General features: G+C 41.6%; 1 protein-coding gene across 8 annotated transcripts; it reads left to right on the plus strand.

The window, feature by feature from the left end:
* On the plus strand, positions 1-27,418 carry nr2f5 (nuclear receptor subfamily 2, group F, member 5). 8 transcript variants are annotated; one of them, XM_074652739.1, is made up of 5 exons: positions 1-542; positions 603-1,380; positions 16,698-16,978; positions 19,904-20,150; positions 25,239-27,418. In XM_074652739.1, the coding sequence occupies exons 2-5, from the start codon at positions 1,002-1,004 to the stop codon at positions 25,556-25,558; spliced, it is 1,227 nt and encodes a 408-aa protein (XP_074508840.1). In that variant the 5' UTR covers positions 1-542; positions 603-1,001; the 3' UTR covers positions 25,559-27,418. The 8 variants fall into 8 exon arrangements, with proteins under 8 accessions (XP_074508840.1, XP_074508837.1, XP_074508836.1 ...); XM_074652736.1 differs by having other exon boundaries at positions 1-480; positions 543-1,380; XM_074652735.1 differs by having other exon boundaries at positions 1-480; positions 573-1,380.
* The last annotated feature ends 71 nt before the right edge of the window (positions 27,419-27,489 follow it).

Here is a 27,489-nt window from a genome sequence, read left to right on the forward strand (position 1 = left end):
AGACGGAGAGCAGACAGTCGGAGGGTTGAAGCGACACAGACACAGTCGAGCTGCAAGAAAAGAGTGTTGTGCTGGTGCGTAAAAGTCGCTCTTGCTTGGAGAGTCTCCAACATACGCACAGGAGGATATTTAGACTGCGTGTTGCGTAAAAGATCAGACGTCGCTCTCCAAAAACACAGGAACGAGAGGAACAAGGATTGTCTCGGGACTGCGCTTTTTGTTGCTGTCTCCAAAGAGCTTGCTGAGGACTAAAAGGACAACATGAAATGCGGTCTTTCAGGACTCACATTAGATCTTGCGTGAATCCAAACGCAGTCGGCTATTGAGCGCTGGATAAGACTGGAGCGACCGGCTGAGAGGTTGTCGTCTGTTTATTATATCCCTATTATTCTAGAGGCAAAGAAGAATTAGGGTTTTATTTTCGACACGCCGACTTATTTGGACTGACTTTTTCCAAGAGGTTCCATTCTGAAGAACAACGTTCCACTAGAGGTTCCATTCTCGAGAACAACGTTCTAATCTGAAGAACAACGTTCCAAGAGGTTCCATTCTCAAGAACAACGTTCCAAGAGGTTCCATTCTCAAGAACAACGTTCCACTAGAGGTTCCATTCTCGAGAACAACGTTCTAATCTGAAGAACAACGTTCCAAGAGGTTCCATTCTCAAGAACAACGTTCCAAGAGGTTCCACTCTGCAGAACAACGTGTTTATGGATCTCTGCGCAGCGACGCGCACCGGGAGTTTTCGGCTGCGCGCTTCTTCTGCATCGATCATGTTGAAACCTCGCTGTTGCTGTGAACTTTGATAGATGTTTTACAGAAAAGAACTCAGTAATATTAGATAAATCAAATACAAACACGCAGATAAGCTCAGATTGATCTGGAGGAAAGTGGGAAGCGCCTTTTTTTCTCTCTCTCCTAAGACATCAGGACGGATCTCTATCACTCAGTGTCTCCTTCTGTGATTTAAACAAAAGAACCAAAGTGTTTGTGGTGATAGCATGGCAATGGTAGTAAACCAGTGGCCAGAGAACATTTCTGCAGATCCTGCAGGGTCTCAGCTCCAGATGTGCGGCCAGGAGAACCCCCAACCGGGAACCCCCAACGGGTCCACCCCGGGAAACGACACGCTATCCGGGGACAAGATCCCCAACGTGGACTGCATGGTGTGCGGGGACAAGTCCAGCGGGAAGCATTACGGCCAGTTCACCTGCGAGGGATGCAAGAGCTTCTTTAAGCGCTCGGTGAGGCGGAACCTGTCGTACACCTGCAGGGGGAACCGGGACTGTCCCATCGACCAGCACCACCGGAACCAGTGCCAGTACTGCCGCCTGAAGAAGTGCCTGAAGGTCGGCATGAGAAGAGAGGGTAAGACAATAGGTGTGTGACTATATAAGGTGTCAGTGAGAGGTTGTGGTGCATTTCTTTACTAATTGTGTTTCTGTCTGCGTAATGTTGTGAAATATCCACATTAACAGGCCATTAAGTCTGGAAGTTAAAGAATTTACTGTTTTAAAACGACTCTCGAGGCTCTAATTTCTGATGCTCTTTCACTTATTCTATTTTGAAACAATATTTGCAACAAAGTCTTAAAGCATAGATTATCTAATTTGTAGTAAGGAAACATTTAAGGCTCTAATTTTTGGTGCTCTTTCACTTATTTGATTGTTTTTCTAGAAACAATATTTGCAACAAAGTCTCATTTGTAGCAATGGAAACATTTTAGGGAATTATGAGATTTGGATTGGAAACGTTGACAGATTTGTCATGACACAGTTGCTATTAATCATTTAAAAAACACAATGTACTTCGCATCTCAAGTACAAACAGTGTGAGATTGTGCCATTTCTTTACTTAATCGTGTTTCTTGTGTGCGTAATGTTGTGAAATATCCACATTAACAGGCCATTAAGTCTGGAAGTTAAAGATTTTACTGGTTTAAAACAACTCTTGAGGCTCTAATTTCTGATGCTCTTTCACTTATTTGATTGTTTTTTCTAGAAACAATATTTACAACAAAGTCTAAAAGTGCAGATCATCTCATTTGGAAAAGGAAACATTTAAGGAAATTGTGAGATTTGGATTGGAAACTGTTATTTCACCACGTTGACAGATCTTTCATGACATATGATATGAAATGTAACAGTTTTTTTCTTAGCTTATGTTGCAGGTAATTGAAAAAAAGATGTAGAAAATACACATTACTACTCTTAAAGTACAAAAAGTGAATTTAAAAATAAGAATTGCGACTCAAAAGTAGCAAATGTCTACCAGAAATAAAACTATCAACTTGTCAGCTTGGCAGAAGAAGACGAACATCTAGGATGACGAATCTACACCACTAAAACTGGTTAGGTAGTCGACTCAAATCTATAAACATACCATCAAGCACACATCTAGAACATCAAGGAATAGCAGGGTTGTTTATCTCTTAACACGTGCACAAGTAACTTTTTTATGCAAGTAAACAAGACAACAACAACAATAACATCTGTGCAAGTTTTAAAGCAGGAATGCATGAGCTGACGCATTTAGGTATCGATGCTACCCAAAGTTTTTTGTAATTTTCCCTCTCACATGTCCATCTGAAAACGTGCCAGTGAGAGATTGTGTGCGTAAATTACGCGTCACGTCGTGATGCCTGTTGATCCAAATGTGCGACACAGTTTAAATCCACAGTTGTTGTTATTATGGGTAAATAATCAGCCACCACCTGCAGCAGCCACAATGCTCATTCCACATTCATTCAGCAGATCTTTAACCCTTCATTCACCCTGCATGGTGAGCTCCAGTCCTGCATGTGAAATCCCTCTTTTGTGCCTCTGGTTTAATTCTGCTGTTTGCTCACCGACACCCAGAGCTGCTAGAAGAGGATGCTGCTACATTTGTTGTATTGTGTTGGATTAACACACGGGTCAGTTGGTGCCAAAGAGAGGAGCAGTGGAAACATGTTGGTATTAATTATCATTCAGCAGCTTCATGAGAGAGAGGAGATGGTGCATATTTTAAATTTCAAATGTCTTTTATCTAAACATCTGTCTTTGCAGAGTTACAGATGGGTTCATTTTTGTTTTTGTTCTCCACTAATATGTTTATTGGGTTTTCTTATTTTCACAAACACAATAAGAATAATAAAAACAAAACAACAACAAACACTGGTACAGCTCAGATAAAAAAATGATATATAGGTGGTCGTAGGAAATAGTCCATATAGTGCAGGGTAGTCATATGAGTTCATGATCAAGAGACTCCTTGTGAGATAATGGAGGAGAGATCAGGTCCAATATTATTCAGATAGGGCTGACAAATAGTGTGTCTACTTTTGCATGTAGAATATTTGTGAGATATCCCAAAGGGGCCATCTCAAATATGACTTTTCTTCAGCCTTGACCAGAGGGTTTCTTATCACTGATCCACTGTAGTAATATATCGTTTCTAGCAGCAAATGTAAGAATGTTATATAACCTTTTTGTTGGCTGCAGTAGTTTATATTTGTACTTGGGATTCCCAAAATCAAAAATTCATTTCGAAATCCTTATCAAATATATTTTCCATTGCACATAATATTTCAGACCAGTACTTCTGTAATTTATGACACGACCAAAAGGCAATGGGGTTTTTGGATTACTGAACTCAGGCCATCATTTAGAGAAGCGACGGATCTTATCAAGTCAAGTCAAGTCAAAATTATTTCTATAGCACATTTAAAACAACATGAGCTGACCAGAGTGCTTTACAGACATAGGCAGAATAAAAACAGAATAAAAACAGGTCAACAGAGCAGACAACAAACTCTTAAACATCCACAGACAGAGACCAAGATAAAATCCATGAGAAGACTGTTACAATGAGCATTATAAAAGGCCAATTAGTAATCACAATCCAAGTATATTCAAAAGGCAGAAATATATGATTTTTTTGTAATCTCTTTTGGGAAATGAATAAAAATGACAACACCTCTAACTATCACACCCCTTTACTCAGGTGAGTCATCATGAGCGATGACGCTTCAACTGTCATCTGAGTGCAACAAAAATGCGCTTATCCTCAAAAGTCTGAGTCTTTAATGAAGACGTCCAGTTTATTTTCCCTCTCAGAGGACTTAATAAGGTCAGCTGCAGCATCCCAGTGAGTAATCTTGCTCAAGGACACTTCGGCAGTGAGATGTTGAAGGACACAAAGTGTCTCAACGAGCCACAGCTCTTTGTTCTCTGAGCCCAAATGTCAATACGCAGACCGACAGTGGAAATACCCGTCCTCCTCTTTAAAGCCTCAGATGATCCCTCCAGGGTTCCCAATAGTGCACTGCTCTCTGACTGTGTGTGTGTGTGTGTGTGTGTGTGTGTGTGTGTGTGTGTACACTGTACACACAGTCTTACCTCACGTTAAAATACCCCACAGCCAGTTTACTGCAAAACATTTCTGATTCAGTTTGGTGTTGAAAGTTAAATTCTAAAAACAACAAACAGAAGAAAAAATATCACTAGAGGAGAGATTTTTTTAATTTTATTTTTATTGCAGCATCGTCTTATTTGTCTTATTTTTGGAGATAAATTAACACAATTAAATACCCCAAAAATATATTTTTGCGCGCAAAATCAAATGTTTATTTCTTTTTTTTATACTTTATTTTTCCCTTTTTTCAAGGCTGTTTTAATTTATATGCAATCCACTGTTTGTAATTACAACAGTCTATAAACCAACTTTTAAGTAGATGAGCTTACAGACAAACCCACCAAGTACACTATAGAGAAAACAACCTCAACATTCAAAACCGAAACAAAACCAGGAAAAGAAATAACAATAATAATAATAATGACAAAAAGAAAGAGTAGAGTTAAAAAAAACAAAAAACGCAAAATGTTTATTTCACTTCCTGTGGCAAATCTTTTTTTTTTTTTCGAAGGGGAAAAAGTTTCTAGCATTCAGTTCAATTTGTAAAAGTTGAGTTAAAAATGTAATTTTTTGCAGTGCAGACCTTCGTGTTGTTCATGAGACATGAGATATCTTATACGACTAAAAGGAATTGGTGTTGCTGTTTAGATGAGATAACATTACGATGCTGTAGACTAGTCTACTCTGCAAAAAATATTAATCCTAACAAATAATTTAGTCTCCTAAAATAAGTGAAAATGTTTCCAGTTGGCAGGAAATATTTCTTTCAATTTATGATAATTACAAAATGTAATTAAAAAAAAAAAATGCATTGAAAAATGTTCAATATAAAAGCATGTTTTTAGAAATAATAAGGTTTTAAAACTCATTATCTGCTCATTATCTTTTCCTTTTTTTTGCAGTGCTGGCTTATAGTTGTGCGCAAAAGGCTTAAATGTGGAGCAGGTCAACTTACATTGGCTGAGCTCATCTGTTGGTGCATTTGAGGTCAGCAGGATTAAACAGTGTCCTTAAATCCTCTTTGTGGCTGACTTCTGTTCATCAGCAATCATTTGTCTACTGAGGATACAATTTTTCTTTGGATACAAGAACTGTCCGTCAAATTGGAAAAGTATAGAGAATTAAAAAATAGAATTTATTATCATATATTAGGCTTATCATAATTAATTATAAATATTGTGCGTGAATTAATTAAATCACATTTAATTGTCCTTTAGTTATTTAATCACGACTCCCTTTGTTTTAATGAAGTAAAAGTCACAACAAAGACATATATTTAAATATTTGTGTAAAATATTAATGAACATTTGAAAGAAAATACTGGCATCATTATTTTATCGTAACATCTCAAGTAAATTAAACATCCAGATATTGGACTGTTAAAGCACACAGCTGCTGTCCTCCTCCCCTGAGGACATAAGTCATGTTTCCTCTGCATTATTCAACAGGTTCACCTAAGGTTGTCAAGGGGAGGAAAGTGTTTATCCTCAGTTATGATCCAGATGAAATATGCATTGGATATTTACATTTCAAATAATATGTGAAAGTTCCCGAAAAGATTCTGTCGAAATAAAGCAGATGATTACAAATGCATGCTATTAATCATTTAAAAAAACATAATGTACTTCACATCTCAAGTACAAACAGTGTGAGGGAAAGTGCTAGTGGGTGGAACAAGTTATAATGAATGTGTTGACTGGTTTTATTCAAAAAGGAAATACGTTAGGATACGTAAAGCAAACAGAACATCAGCAGAAGAAAGTTTGATATCTGTTATAAAGAACAAATCCCAGCATCGTTTGATATCACTAACAGTGCTGCACGACTTCTCTGTTTAGACTGAATTCATATTTAGCTTCCTGAGAAGACATGCTAAAAGTTTCATGAGTGGACGGCGTCAGATTTAGAAACTACTTCGCTTTGTTTCTTTTTTCTCCCCCCCAAAGGAGGACGTTTGACCCCTTTCTGTGCAGAACATAATATCATTTGTTGGAGACCTTTATCCAAAGCACCTTTCAGCAAACATTTCTGTGCTGGCCTCAGGAAGAATCAAACCCCCAAAACAAAAAAACAAAAAAACCTTGGCAGCATTAGTGTCATTGTCTCTCCACGCAGCTACACAGAGCCTCTTCTTGTTTCTCTGTCAGCACAGTTTCTAGGTTGAATAGGGAGCGGAGAGGCAAAGAGAATCAGCCTGACAGTTCCTTTGAATGTTTTAATTTTGAAGCAGCCCACAAGGACGAGCCTCTGACTTCACTGAGGACACGTGTGCCGGTTTGCTGCTCTGATTAATGCACGTGTATACACGACGATAATGTCATCTCGTCTGTTGTCTTGAATCATTACACCTGGTCAGCTACGAGTGCAACGCAGACACACACGGTTAGAAGTGATAGTAAATAGTCTCAGCATCCATTTGTGTCACAGGAATCTATTAAACCCACATTGAACGAGCGCAGTGGGAAGGGCTGCTGCCTCCTCTCACCCATAGTGCACTCTGACAAAACACCAACAGCAGCGGGAAATATAGGTCAACCCAAACTAAAACATTAATAACAGACAAGTCAAAGTCCAAATGTGTGAACCGGCCGGGAGTAAATTCCCCACTAAAGTCTAACAGACAGCGTGTATTGACTAATCCATACTCCCAAAAACACTGCAGTCTGGCCTCCTTTTTGGCTCTGAAAAACTTATCCCAGTAATTTAGCTATTGACAGATTCAAATACTTAACCCCTGTCACCACGCTCGTAGCCATCAACGGAGGCCTCTCAGAGGAAAATGGCTCCCATTCACATATCGCTCAGTACTGCCCAGCCTCCATTAAAGTGATACACTGGAGCGGTGACGTTATCTCCAAGGCTAACTTTAATATCACAGAATAGATGAATGATGCTGTCTTTTAATGCTTTCGGACGCATCAAGGTGACGAGGCTTTCACGTCGCAATATAACACACAATGACCTCTTCCTCATAGAGTGCTCCAGGGATGACGGATTTTTGTCCGCCAAACAGGAAGTTAGCATCGTCTTGGGTTCCCTCGACAAAAAGACAATGGAGATCTTTCTATTGGGTTTTGGATTATTGAAAAAAATCAGCTCTGTGGCAAACAAACATTTAAGATACTTACACTTTTTGTTCCGCAAGATAATCTCCACAAATGAGTGGAATGCACAAGTGTGAATGCATTTGCCAGAAGTAACAAGCTAACATTAGGCTATAAACGACGGTCGCATAAACGTGAGTAAACACAACGAGGCTGTAAAGGCGGACGAGTCGGCGTGATGACGTTTAGTAGTCTCATTTAGCCACTTGTTAGCAACCGCCTTTTTGAAGACACGTAAAAGCTTCAAAATTCAAGAGTGGGATATTTATTGATGTGTTTAATGTCGTAGAACAAAACGTTAAAATCTCCTCAGCTTGTGTTAACCACAGACCTTATTTCAGGCATCTGAATAAAAACCCATTGACTTCCAGATGAGGGAACCAGAAGTGCTAAAATGCAAACTCATTTCCGGGCTTTAGGACTCATCCCTGTAGCTCTCTATACCTATCTTTCTGCACATCCCGCTGTATGTGACAAAAGTCAGGTGATCTTCTCAGGTGCATTCATTCAATCACTCAAACAAACAGGACTGTTTTGCTTGAGACTTTTAAGTAGCTCAACCTGTTTCTTGTCACTCGGGTCACTTGTAACACACACTGGAGAAAGAGGCACAGAATTTTCTGGTAACATTTAAGCCACAAACGACGCTTCTCCTTCAGTCCGTCACACATTCGTTCTCTAATACAGCGCTGTGGGGGGAATCTGTGCGCATTTATAATTTAGGCATCTTGTTGATGATCTTATACACGCTCACTCGGTGGGAGTGCAGCTGTAGTAATGACAAATGAAACGGAAGCAGAAGAAGCCACAGCCTTTCCTATTTGTCCCCATTTGGAACAAACAAATATGGGATGTTGGCCTGTCATTTGGGGTGGAAATCACCAGAGACCCCAAAATACGATATCACAATACTTATGTCACGATACAATCTTATTGCGATTTTAAACATTTAGCGATATTGTGATTTATTACCTTTTTACAACTGCAAATTATGCAGTTTGTCAACGTCTGTTTGGGATTGTCAGTCAAGCAGACAGACTGAACAACACTGTCATAAAAACATAAATGTTGCATAAAGCACCTGACAAACTGAATTGTTTGTATTAGAGCGTACATTGTATTTGCAATATAAAGTATGTATATAGTTTATATTTACAATAGTTTATATAATAGAAGATCGATACTTGACGTCTGTTTATCGATACAATATTGCCACGCAAAATATCGCGATACTATGCTGTATCGATTTTATGACCCACCCCTACCAGTCATGTCTTCCACTTCTAATATGATGGAGCTCCTCTCTGACCACGGTTATATTATCAGAGAGTTATTTCATCTTAATCCCACCAAAACATGTCCCCACTTAACCCCTTGTAGTTTCCGTCCATGCAGATACAGTGGTTTTGGTTTTATTTGCTCGGGTTTTGAGGTCCGCCAATGAGACCTGCATATATACAACAGGAAGTACGGTTAAGCAATGCTAAGAGTAAATGTTAAAATATGCTGTTTTTTATCAATTCATTTCTTCACCACAGAACAGAAACAACTCTGAAATAGCTTGAAAACTTTGTGCTGCAACACAAACTAAAGATGACGGACATGTAGGTTGGTTAGCAGCTCTCTTTTGGGGTGGATAGTTTTGGATTTGAGCACCAGAAACAAAAACCCACTCACTTCCACTGCATGGCTACATGTAGGTACCACTAGGGATAAGTTGGAGTCTGGGTGAACTGGTCCTTTAAATGTATTGCCCATCTTACTGTAAAAAACATTTGTTAAAGTAAAGGTAACTCCTGCACAAAAATTGGTTTACAAATCAGCTTTGAAAAACTCATATAATTCAAGTCCTATTCTCTATTTTTACTGTATGACGAAGCTGTGAAACTCCAAATAAAGCCAGGCAGCTAAGAGGTGTTTAAAAGAACACATTTATGCTCAAATGTCATCTCCAAACTCACAGGAAACACAAGAACATGGCCCTGCTGTGTGTTAAATAAAGAGCAGAGGGGAGGGTGTGTGTAGAAGTGTAAATAAGGACAGCGTGAAACAGAGTCACTGAGTTCGGGGTTAACTAATTAATTCAGGAACTGCCTCATCAAAGTCTGAGAGAGAGAGAGAGAGAGAGAGAGAGAGAGAGAGAGAGAGACTGAGGCAACGGCATCCACACACAGCAAAAGCTACCAAACTTTGTCATGCAAAGCTTCTCTGCCCCTCCATGTCGCTGTCTCTCTCTGTCTGTGTCACTGTTTTCCCTTTCGTTCCCGCACCGCCTCCGGTTTTCCTGCACTCTCGTTCTGTTGTGTCTCTCACGTTTCGCCGCATACCTCTCTGCTCCTTCATGTTCGACACACGACTGAGGACAGGGTCTTTTGGTGTGCCAGATGGCTTGTTAGGAAGGTTTGGTGAGTAGTTACGTTGTTATGAGCAACACTTTTGGATGAATAAATATCCATTTTGCTATCCTCTATTTCTTTCCTTTTTTTAAATGAACAACTTTCAGCAGTCCCTACTGCAATATGGAGAACCTTTTGTACCGTTAAACATGTATTAAGTGCACCAGCATTCACATACTTTTATGTTAGAACCGGTATCAACACATTGCAACATTATCTTTAAAGAGGAACACCAATTTGAATTAAGAATTCCAATATGACGAATGACGAATACGCAACACGAAAAGGCAAAATACCCGCCTGTGAATATTAAATGTCTAGGGCTTTTATTGTGAAAGGTAAGAACGGTAAAGTGTTAGCTCTGTCGGCACTTGTTGCCGCCGTTAGCGCTGTAAGCACCGTTAGCTGCTAGCCGTCGGCTCAGACATCTCCGTGTTCAGAACCGTGTGCAGGCAGGCAATTCCAGCTGTACGGGCTGCAGCTGCTGCGGCAGCAGGCCAATCACATGTCGCAATAAATCGAAAGAACTCTGGCGATGATCGGCTGTGAGTAAAACAGTCATCTTTTGTTGGATCTGGGCTCAAAACGGATCGATTGCAGGTGTCGTTTGACTGGAGAAGTTTCGATACTACTTCGTACTGGGTTGTTTCGGCCTTTGTTACTCGATACCTTTAAGGGCTGGGTATCAATACTTTAAGGTATCGAGTACCGATTACGAGACCTAGGCAAAACTCAGTTGGTTCCGCACAACGTGATCGGTTAATGCTTTTATTTATGTGCAAAAGCTCAGAAAATCAACCTCAATCCGGAAAAAAATGACCTTGCTTTTTCGCCGCGTAATATTCGCGCTCTGTGACAAGAGAGAGAATTAATTTCCGGTGTGTAACAGCCTTAAGTCTTAAACTGGTGATGTCATAGGGTATAAAGTGTGGAGCTGCTCTATAGACAATGAATGGGAGACTCATTTCGCGGACCCACAGAATGTTTTTCTTTTTTAAACCCAAAGGAGCTTTATTCTGTTGTAGAGTTGTCAGTGAAACGGAAAATGTTCCCATATACTCAGAACATTCCCCTCGGTGCTCTCAGCGTCATCTACAACATCTTTCCCCATTCATTGTCTATGGAGCAGCTCCACACTTTATACCCGATGACATCACAAGTTTGAGTTCTAGCACTCTGGTTTTTGGATTTGGGAGAGAGTTGTTCATGTTAACTAATATTATTTGGACTGTCTTAGATCATAGGAATAACATGTATGAATTTTGAAAATGGGCGTAGTTTTTTACCACTTGGGGGAAGTGGATACAAGCTGTAAACACAACACTGACATATTACCTGCTTAAAAAGTTGATGTGGCAAACTTGTTAGCAAACAGTTGCTTATTTACACAACCAGCTTTTGCTTTCTACTTAACTCCTGAGGGAAATGTCTGGTCAGAGACAGCTCAGAAAGAAGACGGTCCTGTATTAGTCCTGTATCTGTCCCCACCCCTTTTAGAAGACTAGCGTCAGGTTCTGAGTGTGAACACGCCATGACCACGCCCACTTAAGAGACAGGAAGTGTATACCATTTCAAACCATTGGCGGAGCTTTAGCTGCTAAACGCTCCACTATGTTCACCGGCTAGTCGCTAACTGTCTGTTGCTGAGCAGGTCGTGTACGGTGGGTTTTCAGAGCTTTTTTGAAAGAAGTGAGAGTAAATCAAGGCGGCAAAGTTTACTGGCTTGAAAACCAAAACAATGAGCTGAAAAACATCTCTGTCTCATGTGATCCATTTTTATGTAAAAATATTGATTATAGCAGCTTTAATGGAGAACCATTTTGAAATGTGTTGCTGAACACAACTAGTGTTCGGTTGATGTTTAACGTGAGAAAAACAAATTCTGGCAGCATGAAATGTTTCTGTAGAATAAACAGAAGTCTGTCATGAGAGCTCGCTCTTGCACAATAGCCCACAGTGGGACAAATATTGTGGACCATGGACTCAACCAGACTGTGTGAAGCCGCAGTATCTGTACATATCACATCCTTTTCATAGAAATAAGTACCAAGTAATGTTATTCACAGTCCAGTGACCCCTGTAGAGCATGCCCGCTGACTGTTTGATTGATAATATACGTATATGAGAACTTCAGAGCCGAGACCAGGTATTCAAATAACGTTTTCTGCTCAGTAACGTCACGTTGTTTGTCTCTTTATCTCTAACTCTCTCCTGGTTTACACATTAGCTCCTCGCTGCCGCCTATCTGACTCTCTTTGGGAGCTTTGCCCTGCTGCAGAGCAGTGACCCCGCAGGTCAAAGTTCAGGGCCAAAATAAAACTAGGGGAGCCACAGGGTGACGTTACCTCGGTGTCACGTCACACGATGCCCTCCGAGCTGGTTTGTACCCACGTACACTGCTTGCAGTGACGCACGCATATAGAGTGATATATGTCTTTTATTTTCCAAATGTTTCTTTCAGCAGATAAAACTACTTTCTTTTTTTAGCTTTACAGCCATGTGTTTTGGTATTTTGGTGATTGCAAGATGTGCCGTGGAGAGAAAGGCGCAGGTTCATGCATGGTGTTTATTTTTCGCTCTCGCCAGTGCGAGCTTTAGAAATGGAAAATCTACTTATTAAACGCAACTGTCAGACTGAGCCAAATCTATAATGCGTCTGTGTTGCCCCGGCACCGTGACCTTTTAGTCCAAATGTTGATAGGCCTTAATTGTATTTAGCTGCTGTAATTCCACTAACAGTCTGACCCAGAGGCTAATCCAGGCCAGCCAGGCAGCGAACTGTGCTCTCTGCCAGCTGCCATTTGCTGAAGTGGCATTTTGAAAGTCACAGCTGAAATGTCCCATGGTACCTCTGTTTGCATGCACTTTCCTCCTCTCCCTCATTCTCCTGCCCTCATTTCATGCCCTGCGTACCTACACGGGATGCTGTTTTGTTTTGGGTTGTAGGGATTTATTTTTTTTAGTGTTTTTTCTGCCCTCAGTTTGGTATCAGAATAATTTTGTTCGCCAGGAAGAACGACTTTGTAGATTGTTAAGATTTCAAGCTTGTTGTCTGATGACATGCTCAGTCAATTACATTCAGCTAAGCCACAGTGCACCAATTAAAAAGCAGAAAAACAGCTTATGGCAGACACCCAAATCTGACTTTATACTCCCATCCCCCCTTTATTCTCCATCTCTCTGACCCTGCTTTCCTTTTTGGTCTTATCCTCAGGCATCTGTTTCTCTCTAATGTCATTTCTGTCTCTCTCACTCTCTTTGCTGCCCTCCTCTATGTCACAATCCTACATCTCTCTGTCTCTACACTTGTCTCTCTTTTTCTTTGGACCTTTCCATAGTCATCCCTCGCTCTTCCCTTTCTTTTCCTTTCCTTCCTCTCCGCTCCTCGGCCTCGTCAAGCCAGCTGTAGGCGAGGGGAAACAGAGAGCGATGTGTCTCAGTCAGAAGCACTCAAGTGCTCTTCCTCTCAGCCACGAGTGACCCCGACAATGAGGCTTTTGAAAAGTCAAGTGGATCAAGTAGATTTGCCACCATCTGCAGGATTAACCACGAATCAATATGAGAGCAGATTAATAGCCGTGAATTCGCATATCGGAGTCACGAGAGGCAGCGGGGTCGCAACAGGTCGAGGAATTTGCAGAACGTCATTGGAGAATTTGATGTATGTTCCCCATGAAAGTCAAAGTTGTTCATTGCATTAGTGAGAATAAGAAGTGGAAACCAGGTAGTTTATCCCTGTAGGAGGGATTTATTTTTTTCAGATGACATTAACAAGCCGGGGCAGAGTGACAGTTTTAGGTTAGGGAAGTGCTCTGACTGAGATATGGACAGTCAGGGAAGAGTTTTTTTTTTTTTATGACAGAATCAGTCCTTTCAGCAAGTGCCCCAAAATGACACACGCTCAAGTTCAAGCCACAAAGGCCTCCAGCAGCTGACTGTTGTCCCTCGTGATCAAAAGAGGAAGTCGGGTGATGTTATTATAGAGCGGCAAAGGCCACATAGGGAGAGTTTCAGGGATCTCCTCCCAACAAAACGTCAGATTCTGTTTCCTCCCTCTCAAAGTTAGTTTCTTTTAACCATGACCACGTCCGTTACCACATGTTTATTATTGTAACCACAACCTAACCTTTACTAAGTACTTATTTTAACCCAAACCACAATGATTCGCCAGCCCTAACCAAGGTGTTTCTGTGCCTAAACCTTAACCAGATAATAAAACTGATTTATTTTTGGTAGGTCTGTCAATCAATTAAAATATTTATCCTGATTAATCGCAAGATTGTCCATGATTAATTGCAATTAATCGCAAATTAATCACACATATTTATCTGTATGTATCAAAATGTACCTTAAAGGGAGATTTGTCAAGTATTAAATACTCTTATCATCATGCGAGTGGGCAAATATGCTGCTTTATGCAAATGTATGTATATATTTATTATTGGAAATCAATTAACAACACAAAACAATGACAAATATTGTCCAGAAACCCTCACAGGTACTGCAATTAGCATTACAAATATGCTCAAATCATAACATGGCAAACTGCAGCCCAACAGGCAACAACAGCTGTCAGTGTGTCAGTGTGCTGACTTGACTATGACTTGCCCCAAACTGCATGTGATTATCATAAAGTGGGCATGTCTGTAAAGGGGAGACTCGTGGGTACCCATAGAACCCATTTTCATTCTCATATCTGGAGGTCAGAGGTCAAGGGACCCCTTTGAAAATGGCCATGCCAGTTTTTCCTCACAAAATTTAGTGTAAGTTTAGAGCGTTATTTAACCTCCTTCGCGACAAGCTAGCATGACATGGTTGGTACCAAAGGATTCATTAGGGTTTCTAGTTTTATAGGATACCATCTTCACTTGAGCTTTAAAACTGAGCCCGCTACAACCTCCGAAAGATTGATTCCATAATGGGTTAAAGAAATTAGTGGCGTTAAAACAAATTGTGTTAACGCGTTACTATCTCGTTAACTTTGACAGCCCTAATTTGTAGGGAATTTTTAAGGAAGGGAAACAAATGATGTCCTGTAGTACATAAAATGCTTTAATGTGTTCTAAAGGGAAGTTACAAACAAGTATGTTTAATGTGGACGACTTGTTGAGTCTTTCACAAACCTGCATTACAATAACTTCTCTGACTGACAGCAACAGCACCGTATGCTTTAGCAGTCTTTCACTTCACACTCGCGGCACCTCAGAGTGACTGAAAACACATTTAAGCAGGTAATCTTAGACTACTTTCACCCCCGCTGCTCAAGGCGGTGTTTCATTCTCTTTCGTTTGTGAAACCCTGCGAAGACAGACACGTGTGGCTAATCTGACAGCCGTCCTTTGCAAAGCAAGACAAGAGCTGCCGGAGAGTGCCAGTGACAAGGAATGTCCCGTTGTGCAACGTCTTTGTGACGAGCAACACCTCTCCATAGCTGAGCGAGACTGTGCTGTTTGCCAAAGGAGACCGCATTCTTTTCCGGGAACACACGGGTTGACACAAGTTCACAGGGAAAAACTAGTAGGTGGAGGTCAACACCTTTTGTGCTGAGGTATGTTTTTTTTCTGCTCAGAGGACAGGCTAGAATTAAAGGCATTTTTATAACGCTCTTGAGTGATTTGACCTCTCGTTTTTCAGACGTGCCACGGTGCGTTCGATTGACACAGCTGCTGTGTGTGAGGTGACAGGTGATGCAGAGTTGAAAAGCATTTTCCAAACCCCTCCTCCTCCTCCTCCTCTTCCTCCTCCTCCTCCTCCTCCTCCTCCTCCTCCTCCTCCCTTTTTATTTCACCCCTCTCTCCACCTCCTGCTTCCACCTGTCTCTTTATGTAAACCACTGCTCTCTATCTGAAGCCTCATCTCGGGCTGTATTCAAATGCATTGAACTCCGCACCTTTCCTCTCTCCCCTCTCCCTGCCCTCAATCTCCCCTCTCTCAGCTTATCACCTCTCACTCTCTCCCTCTCCACCTTATCTCGCCATTTCACCCTTTTACCTCATTTTTCCCCTCACACATGCCCCCTCCCACCCACTTCGCATTGCCTCCCTCCCCCCTATCTCTCTGTGTAACAGTAGATGGAGTTATTAGTCAGACAGTGGGGATGACTGAACAGGTGTTTTCCAAATGGGCCTTTGAGCGCTCGCCGCATCATCATCGCTCCACAGGGGGGTTGGGCGTTGGTGTGTGTGTGTGTGTGTACGAGAGCTTGGCCTCTGCGTGCCCTTTTCGCCTCAGGCTGAGCCATTTGCCAGTAGAGGGGGGGGCATGTTACCGTATTCATGTGCGGTGCATGCATGTGTGTATGCATATGCGGGTGCATAACATATGTAGGTGTGAAGAAGTGGTATATCTTTACCAGCTGCTGCTTGTCATTACTCATTGATGCACAACAGCGGTGCAGAATGGCCTTGGCCTGGCCGCTTTCCACCGCTCCGCCGAAAAGACGAGCGCTGACATATTTAGGAGTCAGAGAAATGTTCCCGTCTCCACACTTTTTGCCCCTTTGACCCCATTCTGTAACCACCCCTCCTCCTCCACCCGACTCATTTGACATGCCCAATTCCATTCCTTTTTCGTTTCTCATTTCACTTCAGTTTGGATGCTTAAGCGTATAACATACTGTTATAGCAGGCCTCCTAAATCATTAAAGAGTAATAAAAACCTGATGACACATATTTATGGCCTGTTAAAAGTTGGACTGAGATGAAGACACACTGTACGCAGAGAGAAACACTGGAACATGTTGCATATTCATGAGTTCAGTTCAGGCGAAATTCTCACCTCCACCTGTCTTGTTTTCCATCAGCTGTACAACGAGGACGTACATCGAACTCCCAGACCAGCCCCGGACAGTACCTGACCAACGGCACCGACCCGTACAACGGCCAGCCCTACCTGTCCGGCTTCATCTCTCTGTTGCTGCGCGCCGAGCCCTACCCGACGTCTCGCTACGGGGCCCAGTGCATGCAGGGAAACAACCTGATGGGCATTGAGAACATCTGCGAGCTGGCGGCCAGGCTGCTCTTCAGCGCCGTTGAGTGGGCCAAGAACATCCCTTTCTTCCCTGATCTGCAGCTCATGGACCAGGTGAGTCAGCCATTTTGATGACTGACTAGAATTTATGTTAAAATATCCAACCAGCAACTTTAAAGGAACAGTTTGAGGTTTTGGGTTTTGTCACTTTGTTCCCAAGAGTTCGATGAGAAGATCAAAACCACTCTCGCGTCTGTACAGTACAGGGTTATTATAGTAAACTAAAACTGAAAATACAATGAAAATAAGCAGTGAAAAACATTTTTAGTGAAGTTAAACTAAATAAAACCTTTAAGAAAAACAAGAACTAAACTGATACAACATTGCCCCGTTAAAAACAGTTTTAGTTTTTTTTTTAGCTATGATATATCACTACTGAAAAAAGGAGACAGCATGAATTTCCGTCAACTCTCGTAGCGTTGAACAACAGAAAATTAAAGGACAATTAAAAACTAAACATATAAAAACTAAACCTTTCTGAAAAACAGGAACTAAACTAAAACTAAAAACGCACTCTGAAAACTAACCGAAACTTAACTAAAATGAAATTGAAAAGTCAAAACTAAAATAAAAGAAAAACTAATTGAAAATTCTAAACTATTATAAACTTGTAGATACAAAGCTATGGCCAGCAGCTAGTTAGCCTAGCTTAGCATAAAGACTGCAAACAGGGAGAAACAGCTGGCCTTGCTCTGTTCAAAACTAACAAACTCCACCTACCAGCTCCTCTGAAGCTCATTGACTGTCATGTCTAATTTGTTTGATATGTTCAAAAACTGAAGTGTTACCTGTAGCTTTATATTTAGATTTCAACTAAGTCTAATGTTGAATTGTTCCTTCAATAGAACATGCAAGGGGAACGTACTGCGAGAGGGGATTGAGTGCTGCAGGAATGAGTCCTTAAACCTGGAAATGAGTTAGCAGCATTTTAGCTCTTCTGGTTCCCTCGTCTGGAAGTCAAAGGTTTTTTAGTTAGATGTCTGAAATAAGGTCTGTGGTTCACACAAGCTGAAGAGATCTAATGTTTTCTTCTGCGATATAAAATACGTCGGTTTAAAAGGCGGTTTGCTAACAAGTGGCTAAATGAGACAACAAAACGTCATCACGCAGACTCGTCCTCCTTTTACAGCCTTGTTGTGTATACCCGCGTTAATGCGACTGTGGTAGTTTGTTTAACTTAAGTATCATATCATAAGTATCATAAACGTTTGTTTGCCACAGAGCTTATTTTCTGGGATAATCCAAAACCCAATGGAACAATCCCATTGGCTTTTTGTCGAGGGAACCAGGGCGATGCTAACTTCCTGGTTGGCCGACAAGAATACGTCATCGTTGGACCCATTTTTTAGCTTTTGGCCTCCAAATGTAGAAACTTAGCATCAGGAAGTATATACAGTATGTAAAATACTGTGTGCCTTTATTAAATATCAACCCAAAACTTTGCAACATGTCACATTCCTTCAGCTCATATCTGCTTTTAAAGAAATGTAGAGCCAGTAAACAAAATATTTGATGCCACAAACACAATTAGATTCTCCTGTTCGACTACATCGAAACCAAAAGAAAGCTGTAATCCAATGAAAGACCACAGTCTCCTGATCAATAAACACATTCTTTATGACATCTCACCCTCCCTTTACACTTTTAAAAAAATAATTGGGCTTATACATAATTGATCTTTTCCTTATTTGTGAATCATCATCACTCATTGTGGCATATAAACAGACATCTGTTGTGATATTTTTCACTGAAGCAGACACAACAGACAGATTGATACCGGCTGTAAAGTCTTGGCACGAAGCAGTCGCCTGAAATATTCACATGCACCTTGGGCGGACATCACAAATATGTCACGCTGTGGCTGCACCGTGTCATTAATATATCATTAACATCATGTCAACATGTAGAAGATATCGGTCCTGTCTCTCTCAGTAAGTGCTTTAGGGTTGCACCATCGTTTTCTATAAACCCTCTTTTTAAAAGACTGTGTTTACACATGGCATCAACATGTGTCATCTAACATTTTCATTATGCATCTGTATTATCCAGGGTAGACAAAATAATGTAAACGCCCTTTCATTCATTAATACATTCATTTAACCTTATTTATACTAGAGAAATCATTGAGGGGCAACCCTTGTTTACAATGAGTCAATTACAAAACAAAGAAAAGTACAACAAAACAACAACAAACAGAGAAGATGCAATATCATTATAAAAGAACATTTAAAAAAAATCATATTATATGTTAAAAGCATATTTCTCTTCTTCCTGTCATAACACAGCTTGTCATATCCTCTTGTAATCTTTATGACCTTTAAAACTGGCAATAAACGTTCGGTTGTATTACTGTAATTCATCCTTACAATCAGTTCTAGACGGTTAGGAGCTCTCTGTGGGCCATGTGCCTGGTTTGTGTTATGCTTCCGTCTGCCTTCAGTCAATGAATATAGTAATTGTTGGAAACAAATGTGCATGAATGGAGCTCCTGTCCTCTATCTAGTTTGCATTTCCTCTTTGATAATGTGACCAAATTCTGACCATCTCCAAAGGAAGTTTGGATTATTGGATGTTTGGTGCATCTCGAGTCCCTTTACACTTAGAATTAGTGTGTAATTGTGCTGTTGAATTACAGTTTGACTCGTGTTAATGCTGGGTGGAAATGGGATCTAAAGCCTGCTGTACTGTAGGCACTTGAAGTGTGCAAACCTGGAGCGATTCTCAAACGTGCTGTAACATTTTTAAACATCACTCCTGATGATAAATATGAATTGATTTGACCCTAGACCTTTAGTATTTGGAATCAATTCTTTGTCTCCATTAATTTCATAAAAAACAATATTTCTCTTATCCTAGAAATCTCAAATCCAGATCTGCGAACCACATATGATTTACATCTGTTTGTGAGATATCCTGACAGTCGAACAGGAGTGAAAATGATTTCCTCCTAATAACCCCTCTGTGCTGCTTGTATCCTAGGTGGCTCTGCTGCGCATGTCATGGAGCGAGCTCTTCGTCCTCAACGCCGCCCAGTGCTCCATGCCGCTCCATGTGGCCCCTCTGCTGGCAGCGGCGGGCCTGCACGCGTCACCCATGTCAGCAGAGCGCGTGGTGGCCTTCATGGACCACATCCGCGTCTTCCAAGAGCAGGTGGAGAAGCTGAAGGCCCTGCAGGTCGACACGGCCGAATACTCCTGCCTCAAGTCCATCGTGCTCTTCACGTCTGGTGAGTTTGAATGAAGCACGTGTGTCATATAAACAGTGAACAGAGAGTCACGAGGAAACTGTACGAAATTGAATACGTTGAAGCAGAATTTAACTGGTGGATGACTTAAAAAAAAAGCTTAAAAATTATTAGAAATTCATGACCAAAAATGTCTAAGAACAATCCTGCCAGACGGGAAAAGATGACATAAACAGACATCTGTAAGCATAATAAAATAAAGTTTAACAGTAGCATTATTATAAATTGAATTTTGGTACTATAAATCAAATATGGGTAAAAAAAAAAGGATCAGATGATCAGTTATTGGTTGACACTAACTAGCAAACAGTGCCCTCACTTGATCTTTACCCTCTACTCAAACTCAGACTCCCAGAGGATTATGGGTAGATTCTGATGTCAACACAAACATCACCTCTCTCCTGTGAGTAACTTTACTATTGCTCAGGCAGAAGGGCAGGAATTAGCAGGTGGGTGAGCTGACTTCCGTTGGCACGGGGACATTCTGTTAATTGGTTTATTCATGTTGACGGGGACACTTAATCGCAGGGTATCAAAGCACATGTAAACAGCTCAACCGGAGTTAGAGAAATGGCCAATAGGACGGTTATTCTGTCCTGCAGATACACACATTTAATTATATAATAATAATAATAATAATAATTAATGTAAATATGTGTTGAGTCACTTTTATGTAAAAGTCATCACAGCGATCTTAGTGGATCGGACCTAGAAACATTTCTGCAACACTTTCAACACGACAAGTCTGAACTGAATGCCATCAGATCAACGTAAAGGCTGCAGCAGCACGACGTGAAACATGCACAGGAAGAAATGAAATGTGCACACTGTAATAAATCTCTCAAATCATCATCTCCTTTGCACAAAACAATAGAATTACTTTAATAATTAGAAGTTGTCGAGGAGATACGTCTCATGTTGGATCCATCGGCAGAGCAGGATGTGCAGGAATATCTGGCAAAAATGCTTTACATACAGCATGTGAGCAAATAGGAATTAATATGAGTATCTAAATTAACGTCTTGTGCACTGTTGGACAGTATAAAAGTGTAAAAGAGAAGAAGAAGAGGAGGCGGGCATCTCTTGCACTGAAAATGGTCGGAAATTAAAGTTTTGATGCAAAAATCAGTGAGAAAATGTGAACATAATTGTCTAAAGCCATACATGAAGCCAGCAATATTACTTATTTATGTCAAAAAGCTCACTAATTAGCAGCATTATTGTTTATTGAGAGAAGCTTCAAGCATACATTTTGTCTGTTATGAAAGGGGTCGACTACTGTGTGACACACAGACCAAGAGAGAACCAAATTCCTGCTCATGATAGTAGATTTTGACCATTACTTGATGATTTAACCGCAGAATAAGAAGTTCTTAGCGCCAAGAAACATTTCTTCCATCCGCTGCGTTGGAATCCAGTTTGAGCTCACATGAGCTCACCGACTTCAACTGCACTTAACCCGCAACCTTTTCACCTCCGCTGAGCGTGACCGAGACGTGACCTCTAATGCTGCAGCAGATATCGTCTCATTGGCTCCATATGTAAATGCTGCTGCTACAGTCCTCCCACTCGTCAGTCATGGTCTCTACCCTCCATGAATTTCACTGTAATTTGATCGCTCTCTCATACTGTAAAAGACCGCTATTGACCCCGTGAGTAGCTGCTCGTGCCTCACTTAGATCATTATGTTTTGCTGGAGTTTTATTTGAAAGTTTTTACCTCAATATTTATCTTTGAGTGCTCCTTTGCTTAGTTGTATTTTGATTTCTGCCCATGTAATACATTTTGTGGGAAAGAATGATAGACAAGTAAATTACTTTTTTATTTATACCAAAAGAAACATAGAGACATATCCATTATTTATATAGATATTAGGGCTATCAATCGATTAAAATATTTAATTGCGATTAATCATATGATTGTCCGTAGTTAATCGTGATTAATTCCAAATTAATTGCAAATTTTGTATCTGTTCCTGTACCTTAAAGGGAGATTTGTCAAGTATTTAACACTCTTATCAACATGGGAGTGACAAAAATATGCCGCTTTATGCAAATATATGTATATATTTATTATTGGAACTCAATTAACAACACAAATCAATGACAGATATTGTCCAGAAACCCTCACAGGTACTGCATTTAGCATAAAACAATATGCTCAAATCATAACATGGCAAACTGCAGCCCAACAGGCAACAACAGCTGTCAGTGTGTCAGTGTGCTGACTTGACTATGACTTGCCCCAAAACTGCATTTGATTACCATAAAGTGGGCATGTCTGTAAAGGGGAGACTCGTGGGTACCCATAGAACCCATTTACATTCACTGATCTTGAGGTCAGAGTTCAAAGGACCCCTTTGAAACCGCCAAAATTTAGCGCAAGTTTGCAGCGTTATTGAACCTCCTTCCTGACAAGTTAGTATGACATGAATTCATTAGGTTTTCTAGTTTCGTATGATGTTAGTATTCTAACTCTAGCTTTAAAACTGAGCCAGCTACAAAAAAATATCCCAAGTTGCGTTAACGCGTTAAAGAAAGTAGTGGCGTTTATGCGTTATTATCACGTTAACTTTGACAGCCCTAATAGATACACTTATGCTATCTGAAACAAACAAACCATGTTTACTACCTCTTTTCACAAAAAAGGAGCCAGCAGCTACGATCTGCTAAAATTGCTTCCCTGTGACATTTAGTTAACATGTTACGTTGTCTGTAATCTTATATTTTTGATGTTGATGGTAATTTCTTACTTGAATTAAATCACTCTCAGTTGGACCTAATGACAAAGAATATACCTTTATGCTACCATAGGTTTGTCTATTTACAGATGTTTGCATCCAAAGCTCTTTAAAACCAAACAGGGCACTTGAGCCTCACACCCCACTGTGTCTTATCATGTTCTCCCCACTGAGCTGCAGACACCCTTAAATCAAAATACAATGGTGTTACATCTTGAGGAAACCCACGAGATAGGCATTGTTTTGATACTGCTTATATACAAACCCTGTTGAGGTTTATCCCAGCAGTCACCGGGCTCCAGTGCCAGCCAAAATACTGTCACATCTGGGATACTTCACTGAGAGATCATGCTTTGTGACCCAGGGGGAAACGGATGGCGAAGAAGCCAACACTGAGATGTCTCTCGTCCCTGTTTTTTTTTATTGCATTTCCCTCTTTCCTTCCGTGCATGCCTTGTCACATTCACTCTGCGTGCACCTAGCGTCTCTCCTCCATGTATGTGGGTGTCTGTGGAGCCACCTCTCCCCTCTCTTCCTTGCTTTTCATCAGCCATCTCTCCTCCATGATCCCATCTATTATTGAAACCAGTCATCCACCCCTCCTCCCTACGCTCCCCAAACCCAACCCCAAGCCCAGCCCAGGCCCCGGGACCCCTGCCCCCACCGCGGGAGTTGAATTATGTATGGTGGGTTTCAGTGAGACGGAGGATTCGCAACAGCCCCGGCCGTGACCTACATAACCCCTGTAGCCCTGAGCATCCCATGTGACTCCCCTGTATGTGCGCAGATGTACCCACATGTATACGCGTCGCAAAAAAACTGCAAATGTCTTGCCAAAAGAAGAAAATACATTTAGTGAAACATGCAGATATTAACACAGAAATATGAATTTAATGGAGACGGACATGCACACACGCACACACTAGATAGACCCGTTAATAAACCTGACTCCTGCAGACTTGGTAGGATGAGCTAACAAGCTTAGACAAACACCAATCGTCTCTCACCTCCCTCTGAGTTCCCTCCCTCCGCTCCTCCTGTGAAGCCCAGTCCCATCAAGCCACATCAGAGGACGGGCATCTCAGTGCTGCCACCCTGATCCCTCACCCCCACTGACCCGGTGTGTGCCCAAGGATCAGACAAAAGAACACGCTGCTTGGCGTGTAAGGGCGCCCACAGAGCTGTCGCTTCGGCACGCGATGTGGTTTCAGTCCCACAGACAGCTTTACTAATCCCAACTAGGCAGGGACTGCCTTGTCACGCAGGACCCAAAACGGCGGCCCGACAAAAAAGCAGTCCAGCTGCCCCCCGAGTGGGGGGGAAATACAGCTGAAGAGGGAGCAATTATTCACTCAGAATGATGAGAACAGTGGCCGTTGGGGGCGGGGAGGGGTTGACACACTCGATTAAAATATGACGTAAATTAAATTTTTCCGTTGTATGGAGCTCAGGCCCAGCAGGGTTTACACAGGGGACAGATCAAAGTGTGAGATGACAAAGGGGACCTACGATGCGAGGCGACAGGTTAAAACCTACGGGCCAGCGCTTTTAGACTGAAAGAACGCGCTTGAGAAGAAATTGCCTCATCGAAAAACCTGTCTTCTAAATGAGGGTTCATTCAGGGGGCAGAGTCAGAGAGCACTCCCACCGAACGTACAGTATGTGGCAGAGTACAGTGAAATGTGTCTTTGTTTTGAGTTCACACATATCTGACCTCCTTTGCTAAATCCCCCGCGCTCTCCCCTGCACACAGAGGGTGCGAAAAGTATCGCGCACAGTGTTACACACTCTATCGGCTGTGCGAGACTCTTTGCCAAAGCGGGGGCCAGCAAGGAGGGGAGGTGTGAGGAGGCGGGAGGCAGGACATGACCTCCAGCTGCGAGGAAAGGGAACGCTGTAGTGTGCTGTGAACACGGACCACAGGGGTGTAGGAGATGCGTATCTCCGCAGTGACAGCCTCGATTCCCTCTGACTTGAGGAATTTGAAATTTTAAAAAAAAGAATCGTCAGCTCTTTATTTCATTTTATTTCCCTTCTGTGTCAGCATTTATCCCCGTCAATCAACGAGATGAGATTCAAAGTACATGCAAAGCATCAGGTCAAGACCTCACATTGAGCCACCCACTTATCATCCACCAAGTCCAAGTTAAATTCTTGCTAAATCTAAACCTCATTGGGAATGATAATAAATAACAGACGTGACAATGTGTCATTTGTCCCATGTAGTGTGTTGTTGCTAATATTTTGTAGGTTCAGTTTACCTTCTTGCAGGGTGATTCAGACTTTATAATCTGGATTCTGTTTGATAGATCTATCTTCCTCCCCTCTAGATGCTATGGGGCTGTCAGACGTTGCCCACGTGGAGAGCATCCAGGAGAAGTCCCAGTGCGCCCTGGAGGAGTACGTAAGGAACCAGTACCCCAGCCAGCCAAACCGCTTCGGACGTCTTCTCCTCCGCCTGCCCTCCCTGCGCATCGTCTCCTCTCCGGTCATCGAGCAGCTGTTTTTTGTCCGCCTGGTAGGCAAGACGCCCATCGAGACGCTGCTGCGTGACATGCTGCTCTCAGGCTCCAGCTACAACTGGCCCTACATGCCCGCCGTGCAGCGCGACCGGCCCATCTCCCTCCACTACAACGAGAACGGGCCCTGAGGTGCAGGGACAGACGAAGGAGAGGAGAAAATCAGGCTGAACGTTCATCTAACTACTCATCCATCCATCCTTCCCTTCATTCGCTCACACAGCTTTCCCAGAGGAAGCATATCTCCCTCACCATTCCGCTCAAAAAAAACAGACTGACGATATAGCCCGTTACCGTCCCGGTTACACAAGCCAGCCAATCATCCACCACGGCCATTGCAGAGACTCGGTGGCCCGTTGCAGTCCCTCAGCCGACGGCACGGCCTACATTTGAGATGTGACTACGAGACGTTGGTAGAACGGGTTATTGCGCAGTTCACCAGCAGGTCTGTTGGACTCACTTCAGATGTCAGTCTCAAAGCCCACGAAAACAGGGGCAGAAAAAGACAAAACATTTGCTTTATTGCTGGTGCTATGCCTACATTTACAGAGGCTGTGTGCAAGCACCTCAGTATGGCAAATACTGAGCAAGGGCTTTGCCAATGGGACTCTACAACCAAGAGCACAAAGCCCGCTGTATATTTACCAATTTTCGAAAGCCAGAAGCCATTAAAAAAAAAAGACAAACGCCAAAATGTCTTGGACTTTTGCAGAGGACATGTTTTAATGTGTGTGTTTGTATTAGCACTGTTTATATGGAGAGAAAACTCATGATTGTGTCCATATGTACAGTATATCGTTGATTCATAGGCATCTATAGCATATTAGGGTTCAATGGGAAAAGCTCAGGTTCAAAGGGTGGGGTAGACAGACAGACAGACATGCCAATAGCAGAGCAAAAAGACAAACCCAGTACAAATTTACACTTATCAGCAGCCAGTGCCAAAGCTGACAAATGCATATTGTTTGGATATTTTTGTGGTAGTGTTGGTGATGAAAATTTAATGTTTGGTTTGTCTATAATTTGACTATATACTTTTTTTGGGGGGTCTCAGGAGGAGAGAAGGAGTTTGAAAAAAACAAATAAAAGCTTAGGCACTTGCATTGTAAACTAGTCAGAACTGACACTTACTCACTCCTGTAACATCACAGCACTGGTAGATTCTTGCTTCGCCATTTGATCGATCTACGTTTTTTTACTTATTCAAAAGGCCCATTAAAACGTCTTACATGTTGTTATCACAGGAGCGACGCAGCTCGTCCTCATTATTGTTCTATTGTCTCGATTGTCAACATTGGAACCTTTTGGACCGGGTGGGGCGGGGGAGCATTTTACAAAACTAGCTGTACTTGCCTTAGAACAAAGATTTTGTCACTGAGCATTTATCTTATGACTGTGCCATAATCTCTCGTTACCTGTTATAACAGGTATTATGTCCCGTCAGGAGAGGAAATGAACTCGCATGATGTAAAAATGATTAACGTGCACATGAATTCATAGATAAGTGATGCAAACTCAATAGAGAGAACAGACATTTCTGTTAACATCATCAGCACTTTCATTATTTTAAACCTCATGTGAGTTCTTTTCCTCTTCCTGATGATATTGTCATGTAGGGAAAACCCCCTTGACTCATGTCATTTGAGCTTATCGTACTGATACCGTAGAGAAAAGTATCACTAACCTCTGAAAACCTCAGTCTATGTTACAATATTATCCCAGTTGGACTTATGACTGTGACTTAGTTTAGGACTATTTTAAGTTGTTTTGTTTTTTTCTTCCCCTCGGCGGAAGCAAGTTTGTCTCACATTTCCAACATGGCACTATAGTATCGACATTGGTATTGGAAAAGCCATCTGGGACCTTAGACAGCCGTCTGTTGATAAATGAATTCACAGAAAGTTCCTATGAGTTTGTTTTTATCCCCTCTACTTTTGTTTGGAAATATGGATTATCCATTAATTGAAATAAAATTCTGTTGTTCACAGTAAGTTTTCTGCTGTCTTTTACTGTCATATATAAATCCGAAACAATTTCAATATGTTCAAAACAGATACACATT

The sequence above is a fragment of the Sebastes fasciatus genome, chromosome 12, assembly GCF_043250625.1.
Source record: "Sebastes fasciatus isolate fSebFas1 chromosome 12, fSebFas1.pri, whole genome shotgun sequence".
Classification (NCBI taxonomy): Eukaryota; Metazoa; Chordata; class Actinopteri; order Perciformes; family Sebastidae; genus Sebastes; species Sebastes fasciatus.